This window comes from Tiliqua scincoides, chromosome 2 (genome assembly GCF_035046505.1).
Source record: "Tiliqua scincoides isolate rTilSci1 chromosome 2, rTilSci1.hap2, whole genome shotgun sequence".
In the NCBI taxonomy this organism is placed as follows: domain Eukaryota; kingdom Metazoa; phylum Chordata; class Lepidosauria; order Squamata; family Scincidae; genus Tiliqua; species Tiliqua scincoides.
Genome location: NC_089822.1, coordinates 175,558,673 through 175,571,941, shown reverse-complemented (window position 1 = coordinate 175,571,941; position 13,269 = coordinate 175,558,673). Strand labels below are relative to the sequence as shown.

General features: G+C 42.6%; 1 protein-coding gene and 1 pseudogene across 1 annotated transcript in view; one reads left to right on the top strand and one right to left on the bottom strand.

Moving 5' to 3' along the window:
- Positions 1 to 12,748, top strand: part of LCP2 (lymphocyte cytosolic protein 2) — a 39,723-nt gene extending 26,975 nt beyond the window's left edge. The window contains exons 11-21 of the mRNA XM_066612911.1: positions 1,139 to 1,161; positions 1,253 to 1,272; positions 1,378 to 1,476; positions 2,144 to 2,174; positions 3,911 to 3,923; positions 4,970 to 5,096; positions 6,943 to 6,986; positions 8,614 to 8,729; positions 9,893 to 9,985; positions 11,699 to 11,854; positions 12,121 to 12,748. Of these exons, the coding sequence (XP_066469008.1) occupies positions 1,139 to 1,161; positions 1,253 to 1,272; positions 1,378 to 1,476; positions 2,144 to 2,174; positions 3,911 to 3,923; positions 4,970 to 5,096; positions 6,943 to 6,986; positions 8,614 to 8,729; positions 9,893 to 9,985; positions 11,699 to 11,854; positions 12,121 to 12,243 (845 nt within the window). The 3' untranslated portion in view covers positions 12,244 to 12,748. The remainder of the gene's footprint in view (positions 1 to 1,138; positions 1,162 to 1,252; positions 1,273 to 1,377; positions 1,477 to 2,143; positions 2,175 to 3,910; positions 3,924 to 4,969; positions 5,097 to 6,942; positions 6,987 to 8,613; positions 8,730 to 9,892; positions 9,986 to 11,698; positions 11,855 to 12,120) is intronic.
- On the bottom strand, positions 6,758 to 6,874 carry LOC136643447 (5S ribosomal RNA; annotated as a pseudogene).
- Positions 12,749 to 13,269: the final 521 nt, after the last annotated feature.

Below are 13,269 nucleotides of genomic sequence, written 5' to 3'. Positions count from 1 at the left end.
TGTGCACAATGGTTAACAAGAGGGGCTTATATAACTGTGAAATAAATCTTTGAAGGCAAAGGGTTGATAGGAGGTACCACTGGGAAGTCTTGGTATTTCTGTTGTGTGCACTTCAGACCAGTTGGCAAACTGGGTAAAGGTCAGAGGCTTTATTGACCTTTTTAAAGGTCAAAGACTTAAAAAGGAAAAGTATAACTAGGAATAAAAAGGCAAATTCATTATAGCAACAATTTAAATAGGACTGCATCATGAGACATCACTATCAGATTTTGAACAAGAGACTCTCTCTCTCTCTTTCTCTCATGCACGCACACACTCACACACAGAGCATAGAGATTAAGGTCAAGGAATAAACAACAACAGTTATAGTGATAAGATCACTAACAGGGAAATTGGTTCTCAAGTGTCATAGAATTACTTGTTTGAAACATTCCAGAAGCTCAGAACTCTTATCTTTAGCCTCAGTAAATGACATATCCAAAATGCCATTTAGCCTAGGTAGAATAGCATAGCCTTAACATTTTCTTTCTCATTGCCTCTCTGGAAAATATGGTAACATTTCATAAGAAGAAATAAAATAGTGTTCAGGCACAAATGTATACTCTTCGAATTGCTGACTGGCCATCAGAGCCACCAAATTCCAGAAATGTTTGTTTGTTTGTTTGTTTGTTTATTACCTTTATATCCTACTTTTCTTCCATGTTACAATTCAAGGCATTAGTCCATGGGGTGTCCCAGCCAGGTCCTACTTAGCAAGACCTTCTTAGCTTCAGTAAGGTGTCCCTCTCATACCAGACCTTGACATAACTACCATTTATGTCTTACTCTATAAAGAATAAAATAGTGAACCATTTCAATTATTGATGTTTTTGTTATTAATGATATTTGTATAGCATCTTCAATGAAAAAAGGTCACAAAGCTATTTAGATAGCAAAAGAAATGAACATGAAAAAATAAAGCTGGTGGTTCAAGGGGTTTCATAGTCTAAAAAAAAACCACAAGGGAGACATGAGCAGATCATCACTGGGAGGGATGGTTGGATTGAACGGGGCAGTTGCTCTTCCCCTTCACTGTTCACAAACTAAATATTTTGACTTTTTTTTTCTCCTTTCATTTCATTTTTATTTTAAAATGTAGCCAGAAGAGCATTTCCCGAAATGGTAAGAGATCTCTTCAATACTGTTCTACCCCATTGATGTTCAGTTTTAAACATACTTACCCTTGTTTTCATTTGCCCTTGTTCTCCTGCAGCCTTCAGCACTGCCTTCCAGGTAAACATTTAATTTTCTGTGACAAGAGCTGTCAAGTATTATCCACTTAATATGGTAGTTAAAAGCAAGAAGTCCCAATTGTATTATTTTTCTTTTGAATTTTAGGCTGGGAGAAGAGTTAGCAAGGATACCAAAGCCTCCTGTGCCGCCAACTGACAGATATGACAGTAATTCAGTCTCCAGGAGGAAGCCACCACCTAAAAAGTAAACATAAGCTTACAATATTTTTTAGCAATTATTCCACTTAAAAATGCTTGTTGATTTGCTATTTCTTCTCCATTCAGACCCAGCGGGCTGTGGGCTTTGGTAAGGTTGCCCTCTAGTGTTGATTTTCAGGAACTCTGGTAGACTGTACATTTTCAGGACACAAAACACAACAGTGTCCCTGAGAACTCGTAGAAAGCAAAAGGCTGAGAATGTGGAGCACACTGAATGTTACAATGACGCAACCGGTGTGTGAGCATGCAGGTTGTGCTGTATTCTTCTGAACTGGGAGGAGATTAAAATGAAGAGCATGTAGTGCTGAATCCTTCTTTGGTCAGTTCTTCTTCCTCTCAAGAAGTTCTTCTCCCTTCCTTGGCAGCCCTCAAGCCATGTTTTGTCTGGTGGTTTCCAAAGTAGGAATAAGCCCTATCAAAAAACAACAACAACAACAACAACAGAAAAAACAATTGATGAAAGGTAGTCCTCATCACTTATGAGTCCTAAACAGTATTAGGGGCTTGGAATACACTCTATAATCAGTGTAAAATGGATGGTTCTGAAATGAAATTGTTGGCAACATGGCAATTTATTTCTTAAATATATAATTTGCCATTCATTCTTTCCCTCTTTCTATAAAATTGATATTAAGTCTCCTTTTCCCTTTTAGTAACAGTCAAGGGTTCGAAAAAGGAACAGAAGTGAGTATATGTGTTTCATAAAGTATTTTCACACACACACACACACACACACACACACAAACGTGCGCGCACACACATTTTTGAATCCTGCTCTCTCTCTCAGTTTAGTTTCCAAGCAGTCACTGTACCAGGAATGGGCCAGGCTCAAATCTTCTTAACTTCAGTCATGGAATTACATCAGAAGCTTTCTAAGCCAACATGCTGGTCCTTTTTGCTTTTTCTTCAGCAAATTCTAATACTGGCTTCCTAACTCCAGAAGGTTCTTAAGATAAAGGAGAGCTCTGGTTACAGCTTTCAGCACTGGCAAATGCTTGGGCTGCCCAATTTTAGCCATTTCATTTTTGTATGAAACATCAAAGCCCTACTGGATGATATTTTTAGGGATACCAGTCCCTTCATTCTGAAAATCTAGGTCCTTAAAAAAAAGGGGTTTTTCCTTCTAGGATAGGTCAGGGATGAGAGTGTGTTTTGAGAGTGTGTGCCCAAATTGTGTTCCTTGAGGATACTGGGGAGTATACATGACAGCAGAGAGTAGTGTGTGGATGCTAGTCTTGGACCCACAGAGGGTGGGAAAATTGTATTGGTCAGTGGAGTTCATTTTCTAGTCAACAACACAAGAGCTGCCAGATAAAACTACTCTTGCTCATTCTACCTGCTTGCTCATTCCATGAATTGAGGGATAAGCTCATTCAACATTTTCTTTCAAAAGATGTCAAGGAGAGGCAATGGTGATACTGGCTCCAGTACCACCTGAAGCCACGACCACAAGCAGCCACCCCCGCCACTGACTGGGCTGCTGCCCCCCACCAGCCAGGCTGTCTCCCTTCCAGAGGCCCAGGGAGACCGCACACAGTTTCCCGAGCCCTTAGAATGCCTTCTAAGTGCATAAAAATATCACTTCTGGTTTCCTCCGTGAAACCAGAAGTGATTTTTTTCAGCTCTCTGAGGGCTTTACAAGGCCTTTGGAAGGTCAGGGAGGCAGCACACTCCTTCCCCAGCGCTCAGAACACTTCTGGGCAAAAGGCCCTCAGGGGAGGCCTTTGAATTGGCGTGCCAGCTGACTGAGTGTTACAGGGAGGTGCCGTGAGAAAGTGGCTGGTGGTGTTGCACTGCACCGAGGGCATTTGTCCCCCTTGCCGCCCCCTCAGGTGTACCACAGAGGAGAGGGAGAATTGGACATATACTAGGAATTTAAGTCTCATGCTAAGTCTGGAGTCTGATGTCTGCTTCTGCCCACTGCTGAAAAGTTCCTGTCAGTGGTGAAGTGACAATCACCTTTCACCACCAAAAAGATTAGGGAATTCACCATCTGCAACATTTTCATAGGCCTTTTCTGGTTAAATTTTCAAAACAGTACACTATGGGCGCAATCCTAACCAGTCAGTGCTGGAAAGTCAGTGCTGGAAAGCACTGACATAAGGGCAGTGCAGCTCTGAGGTAAGGGAACAAACATTCCCTTACTCTTAGGAGGCCTCCGTGAGTGACACCCAACTGTAGGATGCAGCACATGTCCCATTGGCACCGCTATGCCAGTGCTGGAAAGCACTAACATAAGGGGTTAGGATTGCGCCCTATGTGACCTACTGGTTGCCATCACTTTAAAATGGCACATGTTCTGACATGTGCATTTTAAAAAAAGAATGTATTTTTAAAGTTTATATTTGATTAATTAATTAAAATGTATTTCATTTGGTAAGAACTCACATCTTAACTTATTTTATATTTCTTTCTTTCAGATGGAAGACACAAGTATGTAATTTATTAATAATTCATTATGAATATGTGCAAATACAATTACACCTACTTAGGCACTGTTTTGGTGAGGGGTGAGAACTAAGGGATTAACTAAAGCCCAATCCTATGGGCCTGCTGCACCACCAGAACTTGCATTCCAACTGTGCAGCTTGCTTTTCAGACAAACTGTGATCTGCCATTCCATGCAACCAGGCCACTGTTATAAGTGGCTAGTGGTTGTGTGCCAGTAGCCTCCTGAACAGCCCTGGTAGTTGCAAGTTGGTGCAGGGGACAGGCAGAAAAGGAAGGAGAGGAATGGGGCAGAGACTCAGCAAGGAGGGGTGTGTGTTGAGGCCAGGAAAGGGCTGGTAGCAGCAGCAGCAATGCTGTTAATATCCTGTCCCCCTTCCTGGCCTTGATCCACCTTCCTGGGTCCACTCAGGTTGTGCCAGAAAAATAGCTGACACAGGTCTGAGTATACCTATCGCAGCATCAGAGGCATATGGATTTTGACAGCATAATTGCAGTTTTAACAGTAGTGACAATCTTTTCAGGAGCAGAAATAAGTGGTTGCACTATTCTCTAATGCGGAGGTTTTGGCCTTCAAAGTGCCAATGGCTGCACGCAAGTGGGGCAGTTGCTAAGGTGGGCCTACTCCCTACCCAAAAGGGGTAGGACCAAGCACACACCTTGGGCAACCACTTTACCATCCCTGTGGCCGTTGCTGTCACTGCTACCCTACCATCATTACTTCCTCGGTCCTAATCCCAACACTGGCCTATTCTTGTCTCTCTATCTCACCTTGTCTGGTTTGGCCCATCTAGAGGGAAGGCAGCCAAAGAGGAAGAGATAAGAGGGAGATTCTCTGCCCTCTAAACTCCTCTGTTCTCCACTTTTGTGTGTGTGCAGAAGACAGAAGAGGGTGGTGGAGGCGCAAGCAGGAACACAGATGGGGTAGTGAAGGTGGAGGCACCACACTGGAGAGTCCTGCTCTAATGTATGAATTAATGTATGAAGTTGTTGGTTGTTTTCTGGATTCTCTTTTGTTGTTCTCTTTGCAGATGTTCCCCAAAGGCCAGTTCCTCAGCCACCTTTGCACCCACCGTTATGTAATACATTCCCTACCAGATCCCCTAAGTTACAATTTAAACAGAGTCCTTCACTACCTAAGGATACATATCCAGAAAGGTTTGTTGAATGGATTAATAACCAATTACCCATGAACTATTACTCCTGTTTCTGTTATGACGCATCTTATTCATTTCTATTCTTAATTAAATTCTGTTAGAGGAAGCTAATGTACAGAGCTCAGATACATTCTATTCTGAATTTATAGTCCTTGTAATATGCACAGGTAATATGTACAGTTGTGGGGAAAATAATTGTGTGCAGGAACCTTGTGAAGTGGCCATTGACACAACTGTATAATTTGGCAGGGAAAAGAAACCTGAGACAAGGGTGAAAGTGCAGAAGTGTTTACTCTAGACGGCAATTCTGTGATTAACATTCATACACAATGGAGCCTTAAAGGAAGCTCTTAGAAGGACGAGAATGAGGAGAGGGAATTCTTTAGAAAGAGAAGGGGCAGAGCAGAGTGGGGGAAGGGATGTAGGGAGATGAGATGAGCTACCCAGAAGAACCTGAGGAGAAAAAGAGGGAGAAAATAGGGAAAGTGGGAGGGGGTTGGCAAAGAAGGGCTCAGGTGGTTAAAGTCATGGTAAAAAGGTGGAAGTTAGAGGCAACTTTCTGTACCATGAACTGAAGGTTACAGACATTTATTCATTTAAAAGATTTCTGTGCTGCTCTTCCATAACTCAGAGTGGAGTGGCTTACAACATAAAACAGTAAAAAATACAATAATAATAATATTAATTGGTACTTTAAAACCATCTGAAAAATGATATACAAATAGAGTAAAAGAGTAAGGACTATTAAAACAGCATTAAAACAAAGGCTTATGATCAGTGACTAAAAAGGAGGCTCCAGAGCAACATCCCTCCTCAATGGCTAAGTGAAATAGATGTGTTTTTAAACCCCACTGGAACCTACCTAAAGAGGTAGTTGTCTTTTCTGGAGGTGGTGCCACAACAGAGAAGGCCCTGATACTGTTGCCATCCCCTTAGCATTAGATTCCAGCAGTATCCTACAGATTGTCAGTGTTGCCCCTGACAATCTAAGGGGATGGGCAGGATTACATGGTAGATATGCTGGTCCTTAACTATGAATAGTTATTCATGTGAGTCCCCAGAAGGGGTCTGAAATAAAGAGGAGAGTTGCAGCTTGCAATGTATTGTAATTTCATCTAGACCTACACAGCAGTAAGCCGATTGTGGACTCAGGCTTAATATGTTCTCTAGAGCGCATCTGTATATTATTATTATTATTATTATTATTATTATTATTATTATTATTATTATTATTATTAACAACTTTATTTCTACCCCACCTTTCTCCCTGGAGGGACTCAAGGCGGCTTACAACAAGGTTAAAACAAATTTAAAAACATAATTTAAAAACAGATAAAAGCATATTAACAGCATATCATAAAAACAGTAGACAGATAAGAAGTAGTCAGGTAAAAAGAGCATAGAGCAGCAAATCATAAAAGAATCAGGCCTGTAACCAGGTATTTAAAAAGATATTAAAAGATGTTGAAAAGATGTTTAAAAAGGCCAGGAACTCAGAAGGCTTATCTAAACAGAAGGGTCATCAGGCCTCGCTGAAAAGTTTCAAGAGAGGGAGCCGTTCTTAAGTCAAGGGGAAGGGAGTTCCATAGCGTTGGTGCCACTACTGAGAAGGCCCTGATTAACTATGGCTGGCAGCCTTCAGTCTTGAAAGACTATGGTATAAGCCTACATCACCCGGTATTCCCAGGCGGTCTCCCAGCCAAGTACTAACCAGGCCTGACCCTGCTTAGCTTCCGAGATCAGACGAGATCAGGCATGTGCAGGGTAACAGTTGCTGCCCTGATTAACTACTGATTAGCAATTTTTCAAGTGTCATTGTGTATTCAAAACATTCTTTGTTTTTACAGCACTGTTTTCCCAGGTGGATCACTACCAACACGACTTCAGTCAAGTACGTGTTCTAAAAATGCTTTAGTAATTCTCAGCTTACCTTTTAAAACCATCAGGTTGCAACCAGAAGAGTCTCAAGCTTTTTCTATTAGAGCAGTGGTTCCCAACCTAGAGTATGTGTACCCCCAGGATACCCATAGAGTATGTGTACCCCCATTTGAAAAAGAATTGAATAATGGCAGAAAAAGGCAGGTCTGTATTAGAATGTCTTGAGGGATGGCAAAGCAGGAAGGAAAGCAGCTAGCTGGCTGTGAAAGCCCCAGTAATTGCTTGTTTCTGGACATCAGTTCATGTATTACCAGATTTTGGGCAGTACTGAAAACATATCACTTAGACATAATAGCAACTACAGGTGTGCCCCTGTATCAGAGGAGGTTCCATTCTGGAACCCCCCCCCCCCCCGTGGTTACTTGAAACAGTTGACATGGACAAATGCCTCCAAAGGTTCCTCTGAGCCCATCAGGGGCCATGAACATCCATCAGCAGCGTTTACCGGGCCCAATTTGAACCCAACAGTTAAAAAAATGCAACTTCCAGTTTTTCCGTGAAACTGGATAAAAATGTCAGTTCTGATTTCACAGAGAAACTGGAAATTGTGATTTTTTAAACTCTCAAGCTCATTCTGAGCCCAGCAGAGGCTGTGGAAGGACATCCGCAGCCACGGCTGGACTCAGAAGACCCTCTAGAGGTGAGGGTAGCAGAGTTCCCCCCCACCTCTGGAGGGGGTGTGCATGGGGACACAGACCCAATCCACAGATAAGTTAATCCATGGGTACGGGATCTGTGGATATTGGCTCCCTCTCATATATTAATTGCAAACATTTTGCTAATATGAGGGGTACAATTATGGAAATGGGCTGCCAAGGGCTACCCAAGTGAAAATACACTGGGAACCACTACATTAGATTGTTGGAAAGAAGAAATCTTATGCAAGTTTATAAAGCATTGGCAGTCCAAATATGTTCAATTGTGGGGTTTTAGAGCAATATTTTATTTGAATAATCTAAATGAAATATTTGTATCATGTTCACAGCATGTAGAGGACCAAACTCAGGCCGTGATCCTGAACAGTGCATGCCAGCTCCCCTCCAGCATGCACTGTTGCAAATGTGCCATAAGACATGTGCATGTCATCTGGCGCAGCCCGCACCCCTCTAGCAATGCCACTACTCCTTTTTGCCCCCATATAAAGATTCAGGCAGGGATGTAATCAGCTTTCAAAAGCATTTGGCAAGCAGAAGCAAAGAATAAGCATGTGGGCTCCTTGAAAGTACAGGTGGATTGAGCTTATGTCATGACTATTTCAGGAGCTGGAGAGAAGTAACTGAAAGAGCTTAAAGATGTATCGCTCCTAAAACCTACCTCATGCCCAGTGCTGGGCCCCCTTCCATTTGTATGAGATTTTGTGAGTCATAATTATTATGCTGTATTTTTATCAGATCTGTGTTAGGCTTTTAAAATGTAGCAAAACTTGATGCTTATCTAAACTTAGCTTAACTTTTACCCATCTCAAGGGTCTGTCAAGCTCCTATGGCTTGAAAAGAAACAGGTTCCTTATCTGTGTCCCAATAGCCAGTTTGTGGACTAGAATTACTTAATTTTCTTTTCTTTTTTAATTTAAAATTTAGTCATCTGCAACACTTCCAAAGGCCCAGCTGATGGTAGACCACCATTACCAATTCCTAACAAGCCAACCACACAACCTCCCAGAGTTGAGAATGAGGAGATGCTGCCAGGTAGCAAGGTACAAAATTTCCATCAACACATTTTAACATATGGTGAATTACCAAATGACCAATTGCCAGACCCAGCTCCTGTCAGATCAATATATGAGAGGTTCAGGGAGCAAGGCATAAAAATAAATGGGAGGAGATCAAAGATAGTAAGCTGAGTATCATCTACACCAGCCATTTTCAACCACTGTGCCATGGAACACTGGTGTGACGTGAATGGTCCCCAGGTGTGCCGCGGGAATTTGGGTCATTTATCAATAGGACCATTAGGGGATGTGAGCCCCCATTGACAGCACAGTGTGCCTTGTCAATTGTCAAAAAGCTAATGGTGTGCCTTGACCATTTTAGTGCCTTGCCAGTGTACTGCGACATGAAAAAGGTTGAAAATCACTGATCTAGACAGGACAATCTTGTCATATGACCATGTCTGATTGCCTCATATTTAAGAGCCTCTTTACAGCCTACAATTTATAATACTGTGTTATAATGGGGAGCTGGCAGGATTATGCAGACTTACAACCCAATTCAATCCAGGCTGGGGCTGTCATGCATAGTCTTTTACAACAGTGGAACAGAGTGGAGCAGATTGTGGAGTGTGCAGTGCTACCTTGGTGGCCAATATGGGAGTGCTGCCACAAGAGGCAGCAGCACTCCCAGTCAGTCAACACTCCCTGGATCTACTGATGGCAGCAGCAGGGGTAGGAAGGAGGAACAGAGGTGGGGAGATTGCAGAAAGAGGTGGATCTGGCAGTGATAGCACACACCAGATCCTAAAGAGCTGGCACATATCTAAGGAGACACATTGTGGAGCAAGAGGCTTACAGAGCAGTAGGAGAATTTAAATTTCCTTTCCCTTCCAAAGCCTCCCTATCCACCCCCCTCCCACTGGATACAGCATATACCTTTTCAGCACCAGCGGGGGGGGGGAGGGGAGGAATAGGTTAGGGTCATGAATTAGGTGAAATTGTACTAAGTGCAAGAGGATTTCAGGTTGTATCAAAGGCTGCTGAGGGGAGGGAGAAATAGGCTCACAGAAAGTGAGGCAGAAAAGGATGATTTGAGAACCTCTCTGGCAAAGTATGCAGTTAATGAATACCATCCCTGCCTTTCAATATTCTATACTCTTTGCCCTGCATTTGCAGTACTCACTAACAAACTTTTTCTTGTCATTTAGTTCAATCCTAATCAGGGCACCACAAATCAGAAATGGTATGCTGCTGATATCACCCGGCCAGAAGCAGAAGTCGCCCTTAGGGATATAAACCAGGTGAAGAGTTGCATTAAACATCTAGAATGTGGTAATATGAGAAATTTGTTGAATACTTAATCCGGTCCCTGGAAAAGTGAAAACTAATAATGTTAACCAACTTTACTTAGTAGAATATATATGAAATAATTTTTTAAAAGCGACAGTTGGGTAGTCCTCATCATTTGTTGCACAGAACATGGGAAGGTACTATATAGTTTAATATTCATTCATAGAAATATTGGCAATTATTTGCCTGAAGAAGCACATTTTACAGGCTCTTGTGCAAAAACAAAGTTTGCCCTGGACTCGATGCATGTCTCATAGCAGCAGTTTACTGTGGTTGTGAATGCATGATTTTCAATGACCCAGAACTTATTTTGAAGTGCACACCACCACTTCCTTCTTGCACCTTGCAAAATGCTGCCAATCACATCACTTCCGTGAAACCAAAAGTCACATGTTTTCAGTTCTATAGCTCAGTCTATGCGAATGTCCCCAACCTTTGCTGAGCTCAAAGTCCTTCTGGAAGCAAGGGGATTAGAGATCCCCTTGCCTCTGGAGGGGATGCACTTGGGGGGGGGGGCGCCCTGGACCCAATCCGCAGATAACTGAATCTGTGAATATAGGATTCATGAATATGGGGTATCCTGTGTATTCCCAAGGCTGGATAGTGGAGGTAATATAATAAAATGATAACCCCCACTTGGTGGCGGCAGGATCTGGTCCATAGGAGAGAGGTGTCAAGAGGAGGCAAACAGGTTTTGCTCATTTGTCCTTCCACCCATTGTGCTGGTTACTTTGGTACTCAAGATACGTATAATAGCAATTATTTGCCTGTTTCTTGTGCAGAACCAAAACTTTAAGCAGACACAACACTTGGGTATCTAATAGGAAAGAGTGGCAGAACTGTATTGGGATTTGGGATCCTTGTCCTACTCCCATCCCACCTCAATCCCACCACTCCACGGTGGAATGCTTGTGACCAGTCTGAGTGGCCAGTGCTTTTGGACCACAGACATGCGGCATCAGTCAATTTTGGGTTTTGTGTGAGGGTATGTGTCAGGAACTGGATTAATTTGTAGGCTTACAGCGCAATGTTATCTTAGCCAGGAACAGGCAAGCCAGGAAGCTTGTGCTGTATCCAGCGTGAGATACGGCGCCAAAGTGGCTCAGCCAGAGGTAAGGGGAAACTCTTCCCTTTACTCCCGGGTAAGCCACTGCAGCCCCATGGGTTTCCTCGAACTTGCACCACCTCCGGAGGTGGCACAAGTTTGAGGAGAGCGGAGTGGCTTGAAGCCGCTCCATATTGCTTGGGAATGGGGGTTGGGATCTGGCATAACAGCCAGATCCCAGTCCTGCTTCCTGCTTCCCACCTGCCCGCCCTCCACCGCTCCATCGCCTCCCTCTTGCCTCCTCCCCACCTCCTCCCCACCCACCCAAGAGTCTTGCGTTGGCTGAGCTCGGCCGACGCAAGGCTACCTCTGCAAGCTGCCACAGATGCTTGATGCAGCCTCCATGTGCTGGTGCACAGAGGTTATGCTGGCGCAGCTTGCTCCCAAGGAGGCGCAATCGTGCTGTATGACACATTTGCAGCCCTCTTAACTCGCGGTTAGGATTGCGCCCTTAAACACCCTGATGCTTATCTTGAACACATTTACTTACAAGAGCAATCAATCCTGTTCACATTTGTGAGTACATTTGTCTTGAAAATATTTTAATGCTATTTTCTAGGATGGCACTTTCTTAGTAAGAGACAGCTCAAAAAAGACTGTTGAACAACCCTATGTCCTGATGGTGCTTTACAATGACAAAGTATACAATATACAGATACGTTACAAACCAGAGGATCAAGTATACGTCTTAGGAACCGGTCTAAAAGGAAACGAGGTATGATGTGATGTCACCCTGTTTACCTACCATTTCAATAGATAGATGCTAAACATAACATTAAGTACTTCTCCTTCAAACTTTCTCCAGATTCAACTGCAATAACTGCAAATTCGTTCTAGCAAGAACTATACAAAGAACTATAGATCAGATTATTTACTGATCTATCCCCAATAGAGCAATTTGTGTAGAATTATGTAATTATAGTTGATAGTGAGAACCAATTGTAGTGAGACTGACCAAAATATGTGCTGTATCATTCATAGGACTTTTATTCAGTGACAGAAATCATTGATTACTTCAGAAGAATGCCCCTTCGACTGATAGATGGGAAGGATCGTTGTTCAAGGAAACAATGCTTGCTAAAATATGCTGCAGGATCACAGTAGAAGAAAATTTCATGGAGGATCAATTCAAAAACATTATTTATGTCTAAAAGATCAAGCCAAGGCGGATTTATATTTGATGAACTAATAAACTGAGATAACTTTTTATCATTTATTCTCATGCAAGAGGGTTACTTTACCTCAGTATTCACGTTACCCCTTTTTCTTTAATGTGTTATTTCTCAACAAGTATGAAACATTTTCATTTCACCATTATCTGAAATACACATTATACAAACTGATAAGAATTTTTAGAATCTTCATGCTATTGAACATTTTTGTTCATACAAAATCTTCTTCTAGGGAGTAACGCTAGTCATTACAGATGCATCCAGTTGAGAACAGTTTAATTTTTCAAGGTTTTTTATACTATCTAAGTATGTATGCGGATGTTTATTTTATGTGGAAACATCTGTTTACTATATTTCATGTGTGATTACATTAGATACAGATCCTGCATTTGCACATGCAAGAAGAATAAATGTATCTGTTTTTACCTACTCTTTTCCTGTGCTAACCTTTGTTACATGACTAGCTGCTTCTCTGATATAAATAACTTTCTGCTTCTGACTTTAGGCAACTGCCAGTCTTATTCATCAGCAGTCTTATTTTAAGTTGTCATCTCAGGAAAGGATCTACTAAATTTAAGTATATTTTTATCCAAATGATTTTACAGCCCAATCCTACCTGCTCTGGCCATTGTCACTGTACCTCTACCACTGGGGCTAGCTATCGTAAAGCATTCAGCACTAGTCATAAAAAGTGTTCCAGCTGCATCCTACTCAGTGTGCTGCCAGGGGCGCTGGTGAGAAGGCCAGAGCCTTCCTGCCAGCATCAGTGAATCAACAGCTGCCTACCAATCCAGGAAAGATGGTGGGAGGGGCGGGAGGGGTAGTGAGACAGCAGAATATGAGTAAGGGAGAGCAGACTGAAGCAGTGACAGGACTGGTGGATGGATGGATTGGGTTCAGGAACGGTGCTGGTTTGGGAGTGGCAGCTGCTGCCAAATGCTAACCCCCTTCCTGGACC